This window comes from Lissotriton helveticus, chromosome 2_1 (genome assembly GCF_964261635.1).
Source record: "Lissotriton helveticus chromosome 2_1, aLisHel1.1, whole genome shotgun sequence".
NCBI lineage: Eukaryota > Metazoa > Chordata > Amphibia > Caudata > Salamandridae > Lissotriton > Lissotriton helveticus.
In genome coordinates, this window is record NC_136059.1 from 464,877,475 (window position 1) to 464,902,096 (window position 24,622).

A 24,622-nucleotide genomic window follows, 5' to 3' on the forward strand; every position below is an offset into this window, starting at 1 on the left:
CGACGACGTTTCGATCCCTGAGAGATAGTGGGATCTCATCAGGACTAGGCGATGGAGCGAGTGTCTGGGAAGTTTGCCTGGGCAGGTATGAGTAAAAAGGGGATAGGGAAGGTGAGGGAAGAAGGGAGAATGGAGTAGGGATTTGTGCACAGAGGAGTCAAATGGAAGCACACTATGTTCACTAATTGTAAAACAAAGAACGTCATGTATGCGATAGTATGCCCTTGTGCAAAATTGTATATGGGCAAGACAAATCAATAGATTAATCAGAGGATAACACAACACAGGTCCAGGATAAAAAAAAGTGTTAACTGCTCCAATGGTTGAGCAGAAATGTCGAGGATCTAACATAAGTGCCTCGTATCATCAAATAATGCCATGCAAATAACCTGTCCAGTGCTAGCAAGCACACTGTGTTGTGTTTTAATTTATTACGTAAGGTGTCCACCTATAAATCTTTTACATTAAGTACTCATGCTTGGGACTATGAGGACAATGATCATAATAACTGGTACCGATTTAATTGGCTGATGGTGTTTTGCTCTTCGTGAAAAACTAATATGCTAGATGGTATAAGTTCGAAGTGCTGCAGTGGCGTGAGTTTCGATTAGGCTATGGTAGGGCAGGGAAATCACGATCTTCTCCCCCGTTATGCCTGACTCAACCATTTTAAAGTATTAACCAGTTTTTAATGCATAATAAGCTGAGCGCAATAAAGTGTTATGATTTGAGAAATTAAATATGCCGGTTTGAAGAATAAAACTGCATTACACAGCAACACCAGCGTTAACTAATATGGCTCTGCGTTTACGCGGCTCCAGCAGATTTTCGGTAGTGAACGGACGCGGCAGAAAGAGGAGATACGCGATACAGGAGTTCCCCCAAACGAGGTGAGCGGCGTGCATTATGTATAGACACGCGTTGGTAGCAGTAGCTAAGCGGCAATATTAAGACAAGCGTTCCGGTTCTTCCGTTGTAGGAGAGAAAAAGAAAAGAGTGCAGCATTGCGGGCAATTAAGAAGGCATTAGGCACAGCGGAGTAGTGATTGCCTAGAGGTATGTGTAAACACTTTCTCTCCTACGTCGAATGCCCGCTAAAAACAGGCCATTAGCTTATGGGGTGTTAATTTTTTTTCAAACAGACTGCCACTAAACGTGTAAATAAGAACAGACATAGAGTATCAGGACCTCAGGTATGTTTGTTTCTCACGCATTGCAGAGCCACACCATTTTAAGGAAAAACGACCAGTTTATTTAAAATTGAACTTTATTGTTCACAGATACCTATGAAGATTAGATTCTGTAATCTTGCCTTGCATGAGTAAAAGATAAGGATAGAAGAATTCACTACATTGGCAGGTATGTGTGTAAAAACCTTTAAAGGGTAAAAGAATTATTGGTAAGGTTGCGGTGCAAAAAGTTATAGTTTGTTTATTTATCTTGTAGATGAGTCCAATGTGTGGAAAATAAGATGCCCTGATGAGAGCCCATAGAGAACCCGTGAGGCTTGAAACGCCTCGGCAGTTAGCTATTAATGTAGCTGGATGTGATAAAGGATCAATAAAAAGGAATATAATTGATGCTTTGTAATATATGGAAAAAACTTGATGGCTATAAAACGCTTAATGACATTAGAATTGAGCAAATATTTGATTATTTGTTACACATTTGTTTTTTTATGTAGTCCTGATTGTACAAAGTCTTGTAAAAGTATAGTGGATGTTGTGATCAAATGTTGGTCTTGTATATTGTTGAAAATATAAGTGTAAATTGTGATATATGTAAATACTAGCAGACCTTCCCGACGTTGTCCGGGTATACATCTCCGAAAGCTTGTTACTAAACTCCTGAGGCGGAAGCCGGGAGCAACGAATGCCCATTTTTTTTTTATCAGTTCTCTTAACTGCTATTTGCACAGCTGACTCGATTCTTGTACAGAATATAAGCCGTGCTCTATGCATCGCGTGCATTTCTGACAGCTTGCCACTCAATATCCTGAGGCGGATGCCGGGAGCAATGTATGTTACTTTTTAAAACTGTTTGTGTTTTTTAACAATCGTTACTTGCACTCTGGCATTTACCTGATCTTGACGCACTGTTAGTGCCTGTCCTTCACGAGCAGCCGATTAGGTGCTGTCTCTGGACTGACAGGGGGTCCGCCATCTTGGGGCCAGCATAGGGTTGGCGGTGCAGCTTCCCTCGTACCCGACCCTCAGCACAACATAAATGTGCATCCCCCCCCAGCCGCGCAGCGGACGCGCGCAGCGTGAGCGCCAAAGGCAAGCCCGTCTGCGACAGGCCGGGGCAAGGGGCCACCTCCCTAACATCTCCTTTGAGGTACCCTTCTGAATACAAGTTGAACATCCGTAGTACCGCCGACACCCCCTGTCCCTCCATCAGTAGACATCTTATGCATTAAGGTATTTATCATCCACTGCCTCCTTCGCATTATGAGCATTTACCGCTTAGCCAGACTACAGCTGAAACTCAAATTCTACACATCCATTACCTCAACACAAGATCGTTAGTGAAACATCACCTGGATATTTTTCTCCTTTTGACTGACCAGAAACCTGACATTCTCTTCCTTACAGAAACGTGGCTTAATATCGATTTTTCGCCAGATATCTTAGCAGCGCTACCTGAGAACTACTACATTCTACAGGTGGATCGCGCCTCAGGCAAAATGGGTGGCGGAGTCGCTGCTATCATCAATAAACGCCTAGTATTTTCTAAATTAACGTCCCTTGACCTCCCGGCTACAGACAATATGGTGATTAGGCTGGACTCTGGGTCAGGTCCCCTGATATGTATTCTGATTTACAGACCTCCCCATAGTATGCCCACATTTCCGTTTTCTCTGTGTGACCAGTTGGCAACATTGGCCACTGATTACACTAGGATACTGTTGATCGGTGATTTTAATTACTGGATGGATAATATGTCTGGGTATCCGGTAGCAAGTGAGCTGGCGAATCTCCTTGCTGGCCTCAATTTCAGCCCTCATATCAAATCCGCTACCCACATCAAAGGGCATACATTGGATCAGATCTGGAGTTCTAACCTTAGTATCGCATCCCCCACCATTTACCCCTGCATATGGACTGACCATTTCTTGATCCAATTTTACATCTCCATCTCTAAGCCACCTATGAGCATTGATACTAGGGAGGGCCTGATCCGGAAATGGGGTTCTCTGGATACTTCTGCCTTTCTAGGTAGTTTGGAGAATTCAGTTCCTGCTTACAATGCTAACCTCAATCAATCTGTTGCCGACATTTTGCTCTGGCTTGAAAATGCTAGCAACATACATGCCCCGTTGAAAACATCAAAAACTTTGCGCCAATCTGAGGCTCATAAATGGTTCTCGTCGAACCTTAGGGCTACGAAACTCACTGTTCGCCAGAGGGAACGCGAATGGAGAAGGAACTATAACCCCCCTTGGGAAGACCCAATACTTGGCCGCTCGCTCTATCTATATGAAGGCCATTCTTTCAGCCAAAGTGGAGTATTTCTCCATTCGCATTGAAATGTCCAGCAATAAATCGAAGGATATCTTCTCCATCGTTGACAAGTTCACTAATCCTACAAGAACTCAGCCCAAAATCAAAGCCACACAAGAATTCTGTAATACTCTCAACAAGTATTTTCAGGAAAAGATCCATCAAGGCTAGTATCCCAGTCACTCTACCGATCCCTCAGGACACCACTTGCCTTCCTAATAAACTCTTCCTCGATCATTTTCCTCCTTTGGATATTCCATCTCTGCTCGCCCTGACAGCCAGGGTTAAGTCAGACTCTCCTCGTGATTGCTGCCCTCCTCACATCCTTAGAGAGGTAATCACCGCCTTCCCTCTGCCTATATTAGGCACCCTCAACATTTCCCTAACCTCAGGTACGGTAACAAACCCATTTAAGGAGGCAGTGGTGGTGGTACCCCTGCAAAAAATACTATCTTGTCTAATGATAGGCCAATCTCCCTGCTCCCTTACCTGGCCAAAGTTTTGGAAGCTCATGTCACAACCCATCTCTCTAGCTTCATCGAGCAGTCGAATTTTTTGGACCCTGCTCAAGCTGGTTTTCGACCAGCCCATGCCACCGAAGCGATCATTACCGCAGTTCTGGATTTCCTATGCTTTAACGCCGACCTGGGCATCCCTCAAGCTTTGGTCCTGCTAGATCTGTCGGCTGCATTTGACACGGTCGACCATGACATTCTTCTCAACCGTGTCAAATCAGCCGGCATCCGTGGCTCTGCCCAAGATTGGATCAGATCCTTCCTTAGTGACCGCTCACAAGTTGTTGGTCTACCTCCCTTCTCTTCATCGAGACTTACTACCTGTGGGGTCCCTCAGGGCTCCTCTTTATCTCCTATTTTGTTTAACATTTATATGCTCCCTCTGTTGCACTTATTAAAACATTTTAAAGTCACTACTTTTAATTATGCAGACGATCTGCAACTTACTTTTACCATTGACGACTCCCCAGAATCTGTGCACCAATTCCAGTCCACTATGCTCTCCATAGGTCATTGGATGGATAGTAACCATCTGAAATTGAATCCTGAGAAAACGGAGCTGGTCCTCTTTGGTAAAAGCAAACTCCTTTGGGGACCACATTATTGGCCGTTCAAACTCGGTAAGCCACCTAATCCGTCTAAAGTGGTTAAAAGCCTAGGGGTACTTAATGATGATGAGGTCTCATTAAAGCCTCAGGTCAACGCTGTGTTGTCATCCTGCTTTTTCCAGCTGCGGAAAATAAGAAAGATTAGCCGAATGCTGACTCAGTCCGCTTTAACCCAGGTTGTGATGGCATTGGTACTTTCTCACTTAGACTATGCCAATGCCATCTATCTGTGCCTTCCGGTGACACTCACTAAACGTCTTCAACTGGCCCAAAATCAAGCTGCCAGACTTATTTATCATCTCGCTCGCTGGCAATCTGCCAGACCGCTGTTGAAGCAACTTCACTGGCTCCCTGTTATACAGCGCACACTCTTTAAAACTGCCTGCATGACATTTAAAGCTCTTCATTCACGCAGTCCCAGGTTCATCCAGGAACTTCTGCCCAGGTATGCTCCTCCTCGCACTCTGCGGTCTGCTTCTCAGATTCTCCTGATTGTCCCCCGTTTTAAATTTCAACGGAAAGGAGGACGCAGGTTTGCCACGCTTGCCACTAAACTGTGGAATTATCTTACGTTAGAGATCCGCTCTTCCACCACTCTTTTGAATGAATGAATGAATATATTTTATTGTATCAATTAACAAAAATTGTTACAAAAAATGTCCTATAAAATATCCACAAAACTTGCTTGCTACAGTAATCATCGTTAACTGCTACAAATTTGGATGCACTAAATCCTGTAAAGCAAATCCTAAAAATACAGATCATAGATAATAAAAACATTAAAACCCATGTGTCAATTATCAATTCAAAAGCCTATTTTGGAATAGAGATTCCAACAAAGTGCAAAATAGATACAGCTTGTCGCAGCGTGCAAATCAAAGTCTTGGCATTCCCAAAGTGCAGTCTTGAAGTTCTAAAGTGCAAGATGCGTTACTTAAACGTTCTTTAACTTTATGTGCCAATTTGGCGAACCTTGCCAATTCCATCGGTGTCTCCAGGCTAAACAAGAGTTTCATGGCATCCTTGCAATTACGTGTCCCATATTTTAAAAACAATGGCCTTGGTAAAGTGCGACGTGCTTGTATTAGGCAATGGCATATGCAGACCAAATGGACCATGGATTCTTCATGCTGGTGGCAAAGTCTGCAGGTGGTAATCGCCTCTAGGGATTTCCAGCGCCTGTTGATATCTTTTATCGGCAAAGCCATAAGCCTCACTGTTAAAATTTGCTTTAAAATTATCTTGTTTAATGCAGAATCGAGGTATGGTTGCCATAACCGATCTTCATAGGAGCTTACAAGTATCCCAATGTTACTTTTGGAACGATTCAACTCCTTCATATCTTCTTCTCTGGATAATGCTCCAACTTGTTTTTTTATTATAGATTTTAGTGTACCAGGCTGATAAGTCAGATCCTGCAGTTTGGTCATGTCAAGCTGTAATGCTGTGCAGGCAGTTTTCAGGCCGTTACTCCATGAGTTATTGGCTTTCATAAAGATCATTTTCAGGGTTGACTTCATTGTGTTCGGAGGGGCCGCACAAACCCCTCGGTAGAACCGCACCAGCATTGCCCAGTGCTCATAGTTTTGTTTGTTCAACCCAAATTCCAGTCGCACCAGGATGTTTCGTGTATGCGCTGGGATCTGGAAAATTTGCTTGTAGGCTCGGCAGTTGATCTGTTCGAGGCTATTAACAAAAGCCGCAGGAAATGCTAACTGGCCATATGTTATTGAGGGAAGCAGCTTGGCCCTTATAACTCTTCTAATGGATTTTGTTGTTGGGCTATTTAGTTTAGCATTCAGCTTGCACAAGGCGAACGTCACTGCCCTTGCCTTTATTTCGGCTGAAGCAAGGTAAGCTGTTGATTTCCCATTACTCATCAGCCAAACCCCTAAGTAATTATACTTGGGCACTGTTGTTATCTTCAAGTTGCCCAACCTCCAATGCTGTCGGAGTTTGTTGGCATACTTTCCGAATATAATTACCTTTGTTTTTCCTGCATTTGTACTTAGGTCATTCTTGTTGTTGTAGAGATTTAGTGCGTCCAATAGTCTTTGCATGCCTACTTTTGTTTGATCTAATAGCACCAGATCATCTGCATACTGTATTAAAAATATTCTATTTGAGCCAATTTTCGGAGATAGAAGATTTGCATTAAGAATAGTTTTAGCAAAATCTGCTGTATATAAGTTAAAAAGCAAAGGTGCCAGTACACAACCTTGTTTTAAACCACGGTCTGTTGGAATCTTTTTGGTAACTGAGTTCATTGAAGTTTTCACCTGTACCCAAGTTCCAGTGTAAAGGCTAATTATTGCCTTTAAAAGAATCTCTGGTATCCCCCAACCTTGTAGTTTCCGCCAAAGCAGACTCCGATTGACTCCGTCAAAAGCCGCAGAGTAGTCCACAAAACATGCAAATAGAGGAAGCGACTTTTTCTGTGTAGTCTGTTCTATCATGTATGCAAGGGCTAAAATATTGTCTATTGTGGACGCCCGTGGCCTAAAGCCATTTTGGCAACTTGGTAGGATTTCATTTTCATCAGCCCAGCTCTGCAGGTCTTGTAGCAGGAGGCTAGCATAACCTTTCGCTTCAATGTCTAAAAGGGCTATCAACCTATAGTTTGAGGGGTCCCCGGTATTGCCCTTTTTGTGGATAGGTTGTAGTAAAGATCCTTTCCAAGTCTCTGGAATCGTTGAATTTACCAGACAATGCTGGTAGAGCGGCGTGAGTATGCTACTCCAGAAATCGCGGTCTTCTTTAAACAATTGTCCTGGTAACCCATTAGGGCCTGGTGCCCCATCCTTTCTAATGTTTTTTTAAATTGTTGTCACGCGTTTTCCTACGACGGGGGCTTCTGGAGGTATCTCCATATTTAATGGGTTCCTTACCACTGCCGATCCAGGTATGTCGTCTGTGGCTGCTAGTGGGATTTCGGGTGGAGCAGTGCTGGTAAGGAGCTCTTGGTTGTGTGCTGTCAAGTTTTGTGCGTCACAATATAATGTAGTTACATAGGTTATCCAAATGTCACTAGCAACCACATTGCACCGGTCTTGGCCATGACTGGAAAGCTTGTTAATATATGCCCAGAATTCAGCCTGTTTCACCACTCTTCTCCAGTTCAGGAGGCAGCTTAAAACGTGGCTGTTTGTTCAGACGCTGGCCTACTTCTCCTTCTCTCCCCTTGGGCTTAGTCTCCAGCTCCATCGGTTAGCGGCAAGAAACCCCTGGGTGAACGTGCGCTGCATACATTTTTGTTAAGATAAGATACACACGCCCACAACGGAGTCCTGTGAACGCTTGTTTTGCAGGATTTCCGCACCCCCGTTTTGCCTAATGCCCGTTGAATGCTGCGCCGATTGCTGTATGGCCACGCCCCCCACATGCCCACAACGGAGCCCTGTAAACGCTTGTTTTACCTGATTTCCGCCCCCAGATTTCCACCCCCAGCACACGCTTGTTTTACCTGATTTCCGCCCCCAGATTTCCGCCCCCAGCACAACGCACACGGCCACAAGGAAGTACTAACACGTAGCGTTGGCCACACCCCCACATCGGATCCCTGCAAACGCTTGTTTTACCTGATTTCCGCCCCCAGCATTTACCTGATTTCTGCCCCCAGATTTCCGCCCCCAGCACAATGCACACGGCCACAAGGAAGTACTAACATGTAGCGTTGGCCACACCCCCACATGCCCACAACGGATCCCTGCAAATGCTTGTTTTACCTTATTTCCGCCCCCAGCACAACGCACACGGCCACAAGGAAGTACTAACACGTAGCGAATGCCGCGCCCATCGCTGTATGACCACGCCCCCACCACAACGTACACGCCCCCAGCACAACGCCCCGAGCAGAACGCCCACGCCCACAAGGGACTACTATGCCCCTAAGGTTCTTTTACCCTTCAAATGTATATGGTGGCCAGCTGTATAGCCTATGTCCATCTGCTGCAACTGTCCTTTCCAATGCTGTATTGGGTGTTGTGATTGGTGCTGTGGTTCCTGAGATTACCCGCCTCAAAGGTTTGGGCTCTCTTTATTATATTAGTATAGATATGTAATATATATGTATGATATTTTTGTGTTTTTGTGTGAAGGTTAAAGTCCTTCCTAAAAATGAGTCTATGAAAAATAGGGTGAATAAATAACCCAATCACGGAAAGAATATAGCGTGGTTGCTTCAAAAAGTAATTCATAAGTGACAAGGATACCAAGTTTTTTCTAGTTTAAACTTTATAAGAAGGCCCAACTTGGTTTCCGTCTTTTGGGCCTATCCCCCCTTCTTTGTAATTACTTTTAGAAAGTTGGCATTTTCTTATAGAAAGATTATGTGCCTATTCCTGTCTGTGGAGTACACGTCTTGGTTAGGATGGGAGTTCGGCTGTTTGTGCATTAAATCTAGATAGTCACACAAAGGGAGCTGAGGTGTGCCCTGCAAATCCTGATGGCCCATCACCAGGCTGATTGGTGTTCCTGAGCTTGGTGGTGGGAGCCGTTGACACTGACATCTTAATCGTTTTCACCTCCACATAGTGTATCTGAAACCAGTGAAAGGAACGGTCTTGTTCACTGTAAAGACTTTTCTTTGAAGTTTGCCTACTTCAAAGGCTGAAATGTGTAGAAGTACTGAACACCATGTGACCCCATATACTCAGGGTTGAGGGCATTCTTCAAGGAAGAGCTGGCTGGCTGACAGGGGGACTTCCAGTGTGCTGTGCTGTACTGGGAGTGAAATGACTGGTCTTTGCTTTCTACATCCTGCTTCCATGGTTCTCCAAAGGCCTGAGTTGAGCGGAGCGGAGGGCACCGCTTGTGAAGAGCACGATGCACCGCCCCTACGTGCACCACAGCTGAGGCCCAGCCAATGCCAGAGATTCTGCATCAACACTGCGGAGCCGAAGCCTTATGGCCTGACTTTTTACGCCGCTCCACAGTAAGGAAATGAGATACCGCACCTGCCACAGCAGCCTCACCTCCCTTACAGCAGTAAGGAACTGACACTTCACCTTCTCTGCAGTAAGGAACGGACGCCTCACCTGCCTCCGCGATGTCTCACCTCCTCTGTGTTTTGCATCATCTTTGTTTTTCCTGATGCCTGCAAGGTACTGTTCTGGGCTCTGCCCAACTCTGTAACCGTTCCTCACTCCTTCGAGGTCAGACTGTCTTTGTGGAGTCGTCGACTGTGATCAAATAGCCCATGATGGAGTTATTTTTGATTTCTAAACAACTTGGGTTCTCTAACGCTTGTACCTTCTAGCATTTGAGAACCAAAGTATAGAGATTTGGCAGTTTACAGTTTTATGTACTACCATATACAGAGTTAGACATATGTTACCACATTGCTTCTACCTGCAGACTTCTCACCTGTTTAATTATCCCAGGCATCAGATGGGATCCGAAAATGTCAAAGCTCTTGAAGCTGGAAGTGTCAGCACTGGGAGTGATGTTCAACGCAGCCATTAAAGACATATAGCACCCATCCTGGTGCAACGTCAATTTTTTCTGAGCTTTCAACGCAGATCTGGAGCTTCCTCTCCTGAGAATTCTTTGTACTCTGGCACTTCAAAATTAAACTGTTAGTGCTGTGCTAGGATGTCTCCCCCAACAAGTTTGGGCTTTAATCCCTGTAGGAACTGCATCAGATGACCGTCATTGACTCTCACACTTATTTACCTGGGTCAGGCCATGACAAGTTGAGTCTTGCCTCAGCATTGCACCCCAAGGCAAATACGGCGAGGGAAGCAAAACAGTTTTATAGAGTTGCCCATGAGTACAAAGTAGGCCAACATTGTTCCCTGGCCCACTCGAAGTCACCAAATTTAAGCGCACCAAGCAAGCATAAGAATTTCATGGAACATTCGTCGAAAGGCAAATTTCCCAGGTTCCTGCCTCTGACTCCCTCAGGATCCTCATCTTTGGATCCAGATTTAGTGCCTCTGGAGTCGTCCGAGCCAGCGTCCCCGGTAGAGGTGCCACCCCTCCCCCCTCTGGTGCCACCCCCAGAGCCTGCAGTCAACCAGCCCAGCCTGAGCGACTAGAACGCCCATGCTGCCATATACCGACTTCCAAGCAGCGTTACACATGATTCAATCTTTGAAAAGTGATTTCTTGATTTGCAGATTGTAGTCCTATTTTATTCACATAAATGCCGACTAGTTTTTCTAAACTGGTGGCAAGCCCTTTTGTAGTGTTTTCACTGTGTTTGTGTGTGTGTGTATACACATATACTTTATACATTATCACTGTGATAAATAAGCCATATTGCTCTGTCCGAAGCTACCAAGAGGATGATCAGGGGTTATCTTAGGTGCGTAACTTATTTACCCTGACTAGAGTGGTAGGTTCTGTCTGGCTTAGGTGCGCACACCCAAGCCAACCAGAACCACCATTTCTAACAAACACTATGAGCTGTAAGCCGTGTTACAGGTAAGTAACCTTTTTCTCTATCTATGCCGAAGAGCCTGGATAGTAGTGAATGAGGATTTTCCTTACCTTGGATCTAGACCATGAGTTTAATATAATTGGCCAGGATTTTCCTTCTCCAGGAACAGTGGTTAGCTCTTTGAAGATGTTGCATGTACCTTCCTGAGATGAGAACAAAGATATTTACGGAAGTGCACTTTTTTACATGGATGTGGTGGAGATGTGCTCCCCAAATCATGCTTGTGGCATTTGTGATTATGATCCTTCGCTGTAGCATGTCAATAAAACGCCTGCCCACCAAAATGTTCTTGCTATTCCACCAAAGCATTGTTTCGAATCAGGAGCTGTAATAATACTACAGTACTATCACAATGCATGAAGTCATCCTCCCCATCAATTTTGTTACCATCGTCACAGTAAGAGGAAATGGTGCCTGAAAATGAAGCAACAGCCTTTGTAATGTGATCACCCTTGCTTAATTTAGTTAGGCTTTCCCCGTGACAGCCTTTAGCACAGAGCCTAGAAATGGTTGGATCTGTTGTGGCTCGATATGCGACCTTTAGGCGTTAACTGTAAAACCTACTGTAAAAACGTCCCTCTTTTTAACATGGTCACCCCCACTTTCTGGCTTCCAAATTATGTGATTTTGACTGAAAGTGCACTGGGTCCTGCTAACCAGGTCCCCAGTGCCAGAGCTATTTCCCAAAACTGTACAATTTTCCCCAAAATTGGCAAAACCTTTAGCACCCTTCCTAAGGCCCTAGTAAATGGTACCCTGGTACCTTGGGCCTGAGGTACTAAAGATGGCCCCCTGAGGGCTGCAGCACAAATTGTGCCACCCTCAGGAACCCTTCATCAAGCACATGCAAGACACGACATGTCATCTATCCTGTGTGCCATATCACCTACCACTGGATATGATATGTTTAAGTCCCCCCTACAGCAGGCCTGACAGCCCTAAGGCAAGGTGCATAATATTATATGTGAGGGCATACTTGCATGAGCAGATAAGACCCTGTACTGGTTAGTTCGATTACTGCCAGTGCAAGTGAACAAGCAAGCCATTTAAAAACATGTGCTGGGCACTGGTGAAAACGAGTTCCCCAGCTACATGATGGCTCCACTGAAAATAGGAATGTTTGATATCAAGCGTCTCGTATTGATAAACCCACATTGATTCCAGCGTTGGATTTATCAATACATGCACTGAGAGGGCACCTCAGAGGTGCCCATTGAAAATGTACCAACTGATGGGTTGGCTGCCTGGTTTTAGCCAGCCTGACACCAGGGACGAATTCCTGACCCTCAAGGGTGAGGGAGGTCCTTCACTCTCGGGAGGCCAGGAATCAGGCCAGCTCTGGCAGGGGTGCCTTCCACCCCTCCCACGAAAGGAACTGTATATTAGCCTGCAGAGGCAACACTGCTCTACTTTTGGCGGAAGGACTGGCTGGAAAATTAGTTAGATTAGGAGGGGTACCTACATTCAGCCAGCACCACCCCTAGAACAAGGCAGGTGATGTGGAACCCTCTCTTCAGATTCCTTCATTTTGTCTTGGAGAGAATTAACCAACGAGGGTCAGGGTTATGCTTACTTCCCAACGGAAGTAGTTATAGGACTGTGTAGTCACCCTAAACATAAGTAGCCTGTTGGCTATGACCTGGCACTCCTTCTAATGGTCCTAAATTCAGTATTTAGGAGAGTCCCTGGCACCACAGAATCATAATGACCTAAGAAGAGAGAGGACACCGAAGAGCTGCAAAAGCAGAGAAGACTGAAGAGAGCACATGACTTGGTCCCAGCGCTGGTCTGTCTGCAAAGTCACTCGTCCTGCAGCTATTGACTCCAGAAGTTTGGGGGGGTGTGGGGGGGGGGGGTACTGCCTGCCTTCGAAATAGACTCAAGACCTCCTGTGAATAGCAGCCCTGTTCTGAACAAACTCCAAAGAAAAGACTGAGGCCTCCAGAACCTCCAAAACCGGACACCTGAAGCAACTACTGTACCAGTCACCTCTGACCTAAGTGGGCCAACGGTGGCAACAAGGTTCCCTAGCCCTCCAGAGCTCGAGTCCATCGTGGTTTCAGCCCTCCTGTACTCCCAAACGTTGCCTTCAGCCTCTGCACGAAAGCCCCACTAATAATGGAATACATGGACTCTTTACACAGTGCATCAGATTATTGATATATTACATAAAGTGCCAGCTTCCCACACCGTGGACCAGAAAAGAGGTTCTCTGACAGGAAGGTAGTTAACTGCCTTTCTTATCTTGGAATGCTTAGGTGGTGAACAGGAGCAGCAGAGGGACATCACCTTCTCTGGACAGGAAGACAGCATGTTGATGCTAAATATTGCTCTGGTTTTAAGGGTGCTTGCAAAGCTTTCCAGTTCCCAGCCTGCACTTACTAAAGGAAAGGATCTTGATTCAGAACAAGTTGTGGTTGGTTTTCCATGACAGAGAAGGAGGTTTCTGATTTTCTTAAGCTCACCACTAAGGGGACAAATAGTGAGCTTTACTCGAAGGGAAGGAGTTCTGCTATCTTGAAATACTTGTAGAATTGAGAATTCTGAGATAAATGAGCGCTGGTGCAGTAATTCGACTTCAGGAAAAGAGGGTTGCGTCACCTGTAAACTTCTCACAGCCAGCTTCGCAGAACACAATTTAAAATGGAGAATAGGAGAGAAAGACAGGTTGTTTTTAAAAAGCCTTCTGCTTGGCCTGGAAACTACTTTTACCCAAGGACTAGAAGTGAATCACAGGGATCAGACTAGCTGGCCCTCCTGTCATTGTAGCCTCATAGACAGAAAAAAAGAAGGGCATTTTGGAGGATGGTGAGGCTGATGGAAGCAAGCATGCTTAGTTATTCTTTTCTGTATTCTTTGTTTCACATTGTCTTGATGCCTGCTCAACTTCTTACGTTTTTGTTTTCCTTGAGGACATTATACACATGGAAAAGGAAACTCCCTATGTGAAGCTAGTGTATGAAATAAAGCCTGTATGTAATAACATGTTCGAGGCATATGGGCTGCAGATGGTACATTTATGAATAGATCGCCATCTGGTGTTGGGCTCGGATGATTGCACTTTGTTTTTCTCTTGGAGAAGTCTTTGTCGTCATAGATGACTCCTCCTCTTGGTGTTAGTGCGCATGGGCATCGGCTCCATCCTTAGATTGTTTTTTTCCGCCATCGGGTTCGGATGAGGATCGAAGCGCTCCGGACCGACTTCAACAAAGAAGGTTATAACCGGCGCGTAATCCTTTCCAAATCGACGGTATCGTTATCGAACGCGACTTTACTCCATACCGACGCGGTTCGAAGGACGACGACTACGAGAAACTCGACGTAGTCCAGCCCCCGGGGTCCATGGAAAGGACTCCATTCAAAAAATGTCCAACGTGTGGTGCTAAGTTCCCACACAAGGCCCTACACGAGGTGTGCAACCTCTGCTTGTCCCCTGAACACGAATCCAGGGACTGTGAGGCCTGTGCAGCGTTCTCTTCAAAGTCGACGATTAGAAACCGTCGAGCCCGAAGACACGAGGTATCGAGAATGCAGTCACAAGCAATCCCGGAGCTGTTCGAGGACCAGCACCCAGAAGAGGAGGAAGAAGAGGCCGACGAGGCGGGGTCAGAAGCGGACGAGTCCGACGTCGAGGAAATCGACGTCCAACAAACCGTGAGTGACGACGTCCCTTTACCAAAGAACAGACCCCGCACGGTGTCGACCCCGCCCTCGAGCCCGGTCAGACAACCGAAAAAAGTTTCCAACGCCCCGCCTTCGAGCCCGGCAACGAAACAGAAACCGAAACACTCGGTCTCCCATCATAGTGGTTCCAGTTCCGATAAACGGACCACATCGACACCGAAGCACCAAGTCAAGGAAAGCTCGAAGTCTAAGCAGTCCATGTCGACACCGAAGCATGCTTCGGCGCCGAAAGCACTCGACACCGGGGACATCTTCGATACCGAAGAAATCGGATCCGAACAAAATCTCGGCACCGAAAATACAAATGGACATTCAAAAGAAAAAACACCTTTCGGAACCGAAAACTACGGTACCGACACAGGAACACGGGACTGATCCTAAACAAAAGACTTTGTTTATTGACCCAAAGACTGGCAAGGTAGTCACAGAACTACCTAAAAAGAGGAAGAATGAACATTCGGACGACAAGACTCATCCGAAGAAGAGAACAATGGGGACGAATACAACTCCTCCCTCTTCTCCCAAACCTCACACACCATCTTCTCCTCTTCCTCACAATAGGCCAAATATTCCTCCCACACGACCATCTACACCTACAACAGATGTAGAGAGTGACACAGGGGAAGGGGAACGTCCTGGGGATGACGAGGACACAATCCCAGAGGAGGCAGACCCATGGGAAGAGTATAATGTAGGGTCAGATAATGATACCGACCCTGAATCATATCCCTCAAAACCCTCACCTCCTGATGACAATACTGGGTTTGCACAACTCATTACTAGAGCAGCAACATATCATAAGGTAGACCTACATACAGAACCTCAAATACAGGACTTCTTATTAGAAACACTACCTACTGCACAAAGAACATCAGGAACACTACCAATGCTTAAGGGTCTTCTCAGTCATACATCAGAGATCTTCAAGGACCCAGTGAGGGCTAGGGTATTGAACCCAAGAATCGATAAAAAATATAGGGCAGCTCCAAAAGACCCAATATACATTAAAGGGCAAATTCCTCTAGACTCACTAGTGGTCACAAACGCTCGCAAGAGAGCAAACTCTTTATCTACAGGAGAAGCTCCACCTCCTGACAAAGAGTCCAAACTAATAGATGCCTCTGGCAAGAGAGTAGCATCTCAAGCGGCAAACAGTTGGCGCATAGCTAATACGCAAGCGCTACTTGCAAGGTATGACAGAGCGCATTATGATGAATTAGAAAAACTCATCACACATCTCCCTAAAGAACATCAAAAGAGGGCAGATCAACTCATACAAGAAGGGAAGTTAATTACTAACACTTCAATAAAGTGCGCCCTAGACGCGGCAGAAACTGCGGAAAGGTCTACAAACACAAGCATCATGTTAAGGAGACATGCATGGCTCAGAGTATCAGGGTTCAAACAAGAGGTACAAACATCGTTACTGAACCAACCCTTTGATGGGAAAACACTTTTCGGCACAGGGACAGATGAGGCCCTAGAAAAGATGAAGAAGGATACCGAAACGGCTAAATCAATGGGAGCATTGCAACAGCCGACACAAAGAGGTTCCTTTCGTAGATCCACCTATAGAGGAGGATCCAAAAATACAGGTACAAACCAGCAGCAAACCTCTTTTACACCTACATCACCCAGAGGTAATTCGAGAGGTAGCTACAGGGGTAACAACAACAAGGGTAGAGGTCGCGGAAACAACAACAACCGCAACTCTCCAACCCCAAAACAGTGACTTCATAAAGCTTCCCCCAGACCATATAACACCGGTCGGGGGACGCCTATCACAGTTCCTACCTGTCTGGGAAAACATCACATCAGACAGGTGGGTAAGACAAATTATCCAACATGGTTATTGCCTAGAACTCACAGCTACCCCACCAAACATCCCCCCCAAACAGCGTCCAATGAAGCAAGATCACCTGACACTGTTAAAACAAGAAGTACTATCACTGCTAGAAAAGCATGCCATAGAGAAGGTTCCACAGCACCAACAAGGAACAGGAGTATACTCCCTATACTTCCTAATTCCCAAAAAGGACGGGTCTCTAAGGCCAATACTGGACCTAAGACCTCTCAACGCATACATAAATTCGGAACATTTCCACATGGTCACGCTCCAACAAGTACTTCCTTTACTGAAGAAAGGGGACTTTCTTTCTACACTGGATCTAAAAGACGCTTACTTTCATATCCCTATTCACAAAGCCCACAGGAAATACCTCAGGTTTGTGGTAGAAGGACAACATTATCAGTTCAAGGTCCTTCCATTTGGTGTCACAACGGCACCAAGAGTGTTCACAAAATGCCTGGCAGTGGTAGCAGCTCACCTAAGAAGACAACAAATTCATGTCTTCCCATACTTGGACGACTGGCTAATAAAGGCCAGGTCACAAGAGGAATGTCTTCAAAACACACAAAAGACAATTCAGCTACTACACCAGCTGGGGTTCACGGTGAACTACACAAAGTCACACCTACAACCAAACAAGGTTCAACAGTACCTGGGGGCTACTATAGACACAGAAAAAGCCAAAGTGTACCCCAACGCAGTCAGGATCCAAACAATGCTTACAATCATTCAAAGATTTCAGCCGCAACACTCACTAACAGCAAGAGTGTTCATGCAGCTATTAGGCATGATGTCATCCTGCATACTGCTAATACCATATGCCAAACTACAAATGCGTCCGCTACAAGAATGCTTAGCGACACAGTGGAATCAGGCTCAAGGGCAGATTACAGATCTGGTGTTGGTAGACGACCGCACACACCGCTCTCTGAAATGGTGGAACATAACAAACATTGCCAAGGGGCGGTCGTTCCTAGAACCAATTCCACAGGTGACAATAACAGCAGACGCATCGCTCACCGGATGGGGAGCACATATGGACAAATACACAGTACAAGGAAGGTGGAGTGTGCAGGAAAGAACACTGCACATCAACCATCTAGAACTACTAGCAGTGTTTCTAGCATTGAAAGCCTTCCAGATACATGTTACCAACAAAGCAGTCCTGATCAGAACAGACAACATGACAGCAATGTATTATATTCAAAAACAGGGGGGGACGCACTCTCTCCAACTATCCAGACTAGCACAGGAAATTTGGAGATGGGCCATTCCTCAAAACATCTATCTGTTAGCCGAACACCTACCAGGAGTCCAAAACCAGATAGCAGACATCTTAAGCAGACAGTCGGAACAAATACACGAATGGGAACTGCACCAACAAATACTGCAGCCATTCTTCCAAAGATGGGGACAACCAGAGATAGACCTCTTTGCCACTCATCAGAACGCAAAATGCCAAAACTTCGCGTCCAGGTACCCACATCACCTGTCGCAGGGCAATGCGTTATGGATAAATTGGTCAAACAAATTTGCATACGCTTTTCCCCCTCTCCCACTAATTCCATTAGTGGTCCGGAAGCTGCAACAACACTCAATGACCATGATACTAGTGGCACCCACGTGGGCAAGACAGCCGTGGTACACCACGCTACTGCAACTCTCACAAGTGCCACACCAAAAATTACGAATTCTACCCATGCACCTTACACAGAACCATGGAGAAATAATGCACCCAGATCCAACTCAATTGAACTTAGCGATCTGGCTCCTGAAATCCTAGAATTTGGGTACTTAGATCTACCTCCAAATTGCATGGAGATAATTAAACAAGCGAGACGTCCCACCACTAGAGCATGCTATGCAGCTAAGTGGAAGAGGTTTGCTATACACTGTACTAATAACAATATCAACCCTCTGGACGTATCAACAAAGGAGATTATTTGCTACTTATTACACTTACAGCAATGTAATCTAGCGTACACATCTATCAGAGTACATCTAGCAGCTATAGCAGCGTACCTACAAAACAGGCAACACATATCACTGTTCAGAGTACCAGCTATAAAGGCATTCATGGAAGGCCTTAAAAGAGTCATTCCACCAAGATTACCACCTTCACCAGTCTGGAACCTCAACGTAGTACTCACCAGACTAATGGGGCCACCCTTCGAACCTATGCATAGGTGCGAAATACAATTCCTTACATGGAAGGTGGCTTTCCTTATAGCCATTACCTCACTCAGGAGAGTAAGTGAATTACAGGCATTGACAATACAAGAACCATTCCTACAATTACACCAGAATAAAGTGGTTCTTAGAACAAACCCAAAGTTCTTGCCTAAGGTAATCTCAGCATTCCACATCAATCAGCCAGTGGAATTACCAGTCTTCTTTCCAAAGCCACAAACGGTGGCAGAAAGGGCTCTACATACACTAGATGTCAAAAGAGCCATTTTGTACTACATAGAAAGAACACAAAACTTCAGGAAAACTAAACAACTATTTGTAGCATTTTCCACAACACATAAGGGCAATCCTATCTCTAAAGCAGGCATCGCTAGATGGATTGTAAGATGTATACAAATATGTTACATCAAAGCAAAGAGAACATTAACTGTTCCTCCTAGAGCTCATTCTACACGAAAACTAGGAGCATCTATGGCATTCTTAGGGAACATTCCCCTAGATGACATATGTAGAGCAGCAACTTGGTCTACACCACATACATTCACAAAACACTACTGTGTTGATGTACAGGCTGCACAACAAGCCAGAGTGGGCCAAGCTGTATTAAAGACTTTATTTCAAACAGTTGCGACAGACACTGGTGACCACCGCTAGGGAGGTAACTGCTTTACAATCTATTCATAAATGTACCATCTGCAGCCCATATGCCTCGAACGGAATATGCTACTTACCAGTATGCATCTGTTCTTGGCATAGAGGGCTGCAGAGTGGTACATGCCCTCCCAGCCTCCCCGGAAACCTGTGTCTGTCCCAACATTATCTTATTTAGATACACTTACATGGGCATATCTTTATGTACTATACTGCACTACTCCATCTAACCCTACTATGGCAAAACAATCTAAGGATGGAGCCGATGCCCATGCGCACTAACACCAAGAGGAGGAGTCATCTATGACGACAAAGACTTCTCCAAGAGAAAAACAAAGTGCAATCATCCGAGCCCAACACCAGATGGCGATCTATTCATAAATGTACCACTCTGCAGCCCTCTATGCCAAGAACAGATGCATACTGGTAAGTAGCATATTCCTTAAAACCGTGAAGATTTCCAAATAAAATTATTTTGATAGACCTTCCACAGATAAGAATAAGCATCATTGAGGATTTGCTGTAAATGGTAGATATGATAGGTAAATACAGTAAAGTGGGACACGTTGCTTAGTACATGTTGGACTGTTTTGGACTACTAATGACTTAGAGAGGCAAAGAAAGTTTGTATTTTGCTGTACTCAAACATGACATATATTAAAAATGTAATACCTTTTGTCATGTTCTTTTTTTTAATTAGTTCTTCACAATTCCTCATTTAGGTGACATATGTGCGGAACACATCATCAGAACAAGAGGAAGTGGTTGAAGCCCTGAGAGAAGAAATTCGAATGATGAATCACCTCAGCCATCCCAACATCATAAGAATGCTGGGTGCAACATGTGAAAAGTGTAACTACAATCTCTTTATTGAGTGGATGGCAGGTAAACAACAAGCTGCTGGTACAAAACTATGCACCTGATAAAATCTAGTGCGCTTCTGTTTTTGGACACTTTCATTCTTAGTGACTATTGCTATGGAACTTCTTTTACTAATATTTAGCTGAGATTGATTACCATCAAGTTCCATCTTGTCCCATCAATCCACACAAAATGGCAGCCATCTTTGATATCCTGATGTGAATTGGCAAAGATTTTACGCAAACCTCCATTGATATCATTCTTCCCATTTCCAAGAAGATGGCCTTTACAACTTAGGTTCTGGATCTCTTGTACCTTCTAGCATTTGAGAACCAGAGTATAGGGATTTGGCAGTTTTCAGTTGTATATATTATCATATACAGAGTTAGACATATGTTACCACATTGCTTCTACCTGCAGACTCACCTGTTTAATTATCCCAGGTGTCAGATGGGAGACGAAAACTTCAAAGCTCTTGAAACTGGCAGTGTAAGCTCTGGGAGTGATGCTCATCACAGCCATTAAAGACGTATAGCACCCATCCTGGTGCAACGTTAACTTTGTTCTGAGCTTTCAATGCAGATCTAGCGCTTCTTCTCTTGAGAATTCTTTGTACTCTGGCACATACAAATTCAACTATTAGTGATGTGCTAGGATGTCTCCCGGAATGTGTTTGGGCTTTAATCCCTGTAGGGGCTGTAAAGGACAGATGGCCATCATTGACCCTCACACTTATTTGCCTGGGTCTTGCCTCTGCATTGCACCCCAAGGCAATTAAGGAAAGGGAAGCAAAACAGTTTTATAGAGTGGCCCATGGGGACAAAGTAGGCAAACATTTTCCTTGGTCTACTCAAATTCACCAAATCAAAGCGAACCAATCAGGCAAAATAATTACATGGAACATTCGTTGAGAGGCAAATTATCCAGGTGCCTCTGACTCCCTCAGGATCCTCATCTTTGGATCCAGAGTTAGTGCCTCTGGAGTTGTCCGAGCCAGCGCCCCCGGTAGGGGTGCCCCCCTCCGCCCCTGGTGCCACCCCCAGAGCCTGCGGTCAACCAGCTCAGCCTGAGCGACTAGAACTCCCATGCTGCCATATACCGACTTCCAAGCAGCATTTCTTAAAGCCATGTTAGACATCTTTTGGGGGGTAGTGTTCGTACTATATCTTTTCCCTTCAATATTACTCCACTCCTTGAATTGCATGTCAGTCATTTGTTCAAAGGTGAATATAATTCACAGAAGGCACATGTAATTGTGGTTGTTCTGTAATGTGATAATCCAGTTTGCTTGAATATATTTTATATTACACTATTTGTTATTGATTTCTGAAGATATTTTAAAAGGCTGATACGTACAGGTTTCATTTATTGTTCAAAAGAATACAGTCTTACAGAATGTAAAATAAGTGAGAGGGCAATTGTTTATTCAAAGATTTTCAACAACAATGAAATAGCGTTTTAACCCCTTGGGCACGGCCGGAATTTTGCCGCAGTGCGGCAAAATTCCACACTTGCGCAGATCGGACGGCCCACGTCCGTCCGACGCACACGAGCACTGCGGCGTCCGAAGGCCGGGGTCCATCTGACGCATGCAAGGGGTTACACGCTGGACACAAAGAGTGAGGAGCTAGAATGGAATCTTTTCTCCTGGCGACAGTGGGATAGGCTGTGCATAATCATGTCACGATTCTAAATGAAGGATACCTGGAAGAGAGGCACTTATCTTTCACTCGCTGTACTTAATAGTACAGCTGGTCATGAATGACAAGAATATCAGGCCTTGCTATTATATTGTACATAATCCCTGTTGTTCAGAGAGGTATGCAGGTGAGATCCATCTGAACTCTAAATTGGTTTTATTTCATATTGTTTGCACCAGATTAGGATTTTGATGTTCAATACAATTTTGATATAGATTCCTCATTTTTTGTGTTCTTCAGTGTCCTGTTCATTAATGAAAGTGGGTTTGAGGTTCCTCTAACTATCCCTGTAATGTCATGGGATTCATTGTTACCAGGAACTCGTCCCTCTCGAATATTGCTCAGTGGATTGTGGAGTGGTTACAGTTCAAATGTTTTTCTGTCTCAAGTTGGCACAATGACTGAGTACTTAGCTCCAGGGGTCTAGAAAACCAAACTCTACGATTCTAGAACAATCTAGGAAATATATGATTGGCAACCCCCTGTGGCACGCCTTTGTGCGCAATGGTGCCACGTTCAGGGAGGACGTGGATTGACAATTGTGGCTGGCTTGTTCAATTGGAGCAAAATCAATACTGATTTCCATATAGTTGGGTCCAAACTGAGGTGACATGGTATTGGAAAGTGGATTTTTAGTAGTGGCAGATATGCATTTACCACTGGCAATAATACTACTATGACAATATAGGGCTCAGAACAGGTCTTAGAAAATTATTCTCAGGCTTAACCCTTAGTAACTTGGCTGCGAGCAGGCAGGCTTAACTTCAAAGACCGGTATGTAAAGCATTTAAAATCACAAATTCAGTAAATAATTAAGATACAACACACTATAAAAATCCAACACAATGTATAAAAATATTTTTATCTTTAAAATGACATGAAAACAATCCACTGTAGGGAACCAGAGATATGAATTTTTAAAGATGAAATACTTTCTAGCGCTTAGAAACCAATAGTGCCACTTTTGGACATTTGGTTGCCTCTGACTGACAAAGTCAAAGTTTGAGGCTTCCTGCGGTGGAGCCCTGGTCGGATACACTAAGCGGGAGGCTCTGGTCAAGATTTTGTCTTCACACTTAGAAACCTTACTGGAGGATTTCTCACAAGACTTCGTGCAGCCTCTTCAAGCAGGCCGGATTCAGTGAGGAACTCCTTCTTGAAGTTCTTTTTGCGGGTCCAAAACACAAACCAAGGGTCTGGAATCTCCCAGATGGTCCTTGAAAGGATGGGACCACAATTCCCACTGGACACCTGGGCCCTTAAAAGTCCACTGGATACACTGCAGAGAGGGGACTCTTGGTGGAGTTGATGCAGGCTCTGTTAACCTGTAGCTTACAGGGAGCCCACTCTTTATTCCTGTTGAAGCAAGGTAGTCCATGGGCTGTAGTTCTGGATTGTGCAGCAGGCACAGTCTTCAGAGTTCATGGTCTGGTTGATGCAAATAAAACTTCTCAGCATGGACCCTACTTTCTTGAGTTTCAAGCAGCAGATCTGAGAAGCACTGCCCTTCCCAGATACTTATTTACTGTTCTCTGAGGGCAAGCAGAAGGGCACTCCTGTCCAATGTAGTGCATGGGAACACCCCATAGCATGACCGCTTCCTCCAAAGTGTGGAACAATGGACTCCCAGAAAGCCCTATTTCTCCAAAATTCACTGTCAGAATCTTCGGCAGAGAAAACAACTAACTAAACCAGCCTACAGGATGGCTTCATCCACATAGACTCTCCTTCTTGCATCTGCTCATGCCTTCCTTAATCCTAGCATCTGGGTGGGTTCAAAGAGTAGAGGTGTAAATGAAACTGTTTTTTTCTGCCTACCTCCTCCTTACATTGAAGGATATTGTTTTTTTACCCCTCCCCCTCCTCTGGCATTCCTATGCATAAGACCCCAGCCCTCCCAGAAGGGTTGGCTAACCCCAGGGGCTATTCCACTTAACTTTGACCAATCAGGACAGACCATTGGAAGGCTGAATTTTGGCTTACAGAAAAAAAGTCTTAACTTTTTGTCTTTACACCCGTTAGATTTATCAATACCATTCTAGGATGTATTTGAATGGCATTTTTATGAATCTCCTAGCGGGAATTATTACTTAATAACTTCTTTCCTTGTTAAGCTATGTAGCAGGGGATTTGTAATAGGAAAACTGACTTGGGTCATTTTTCCAACACCAGAGTTCACAAAACATCTTTTATAAAGACCCTGCCTATATATACAGGACCCCACATCCCTGGAACACCTAAGGGAGACTTTAGGGGTTCTGAATATGTAAAGATAATATTGATCTTCACTCCATAGCACTTTATCACAATGTGGAGAGTGAAATGTGCAATTTCACTTAACTCAGGGCATATAAAAATCATTTTATAGGATTCCTCCTTATAAATACCTGACCCTCTCCCCGCCATCCCTGGGAAAAATAGGGGAGACCCTGATGATACCTATTATGCCCAAACATTGCAGTGTAACAATTAGTAAGTTCCCCAAACACCAAAGTCAAGTTTAGGCACAATTTGCATTTTAGGATTTATTTTATTTTATTTATTTATTTATTTTATTATTACATTTATTAAGCGCACAGCTACCCGGAGGTTTCCCGGCGCTAGAGCAAACTGAACGGT

General features: G+C 44.7%; 1 protein-coding gene across 1 annotated transcript in view; it reads left to right on the forward strand.

The window, feature by feature from the left end:
• The window catches only part of MAP3K1 (mitogen-activated protein kinase kinase kinase 1), a 563,015-nt gene that overhangs the window by 428,709 nt on the left and 109,684 nt on the right, over positions 1 to 24,622 (forward strand). The window contains exon 16 of the mRNA XM_078675109.1: positions 20,165 to 20,327. Coding sequence (XP_078531235.1) covers positions 20,165 to 20,327 — 163 coding nt within the window. The remainder of the gene's footprint in view (positions 1 to 20,164; positions 20,328 to 24,622) is intronic.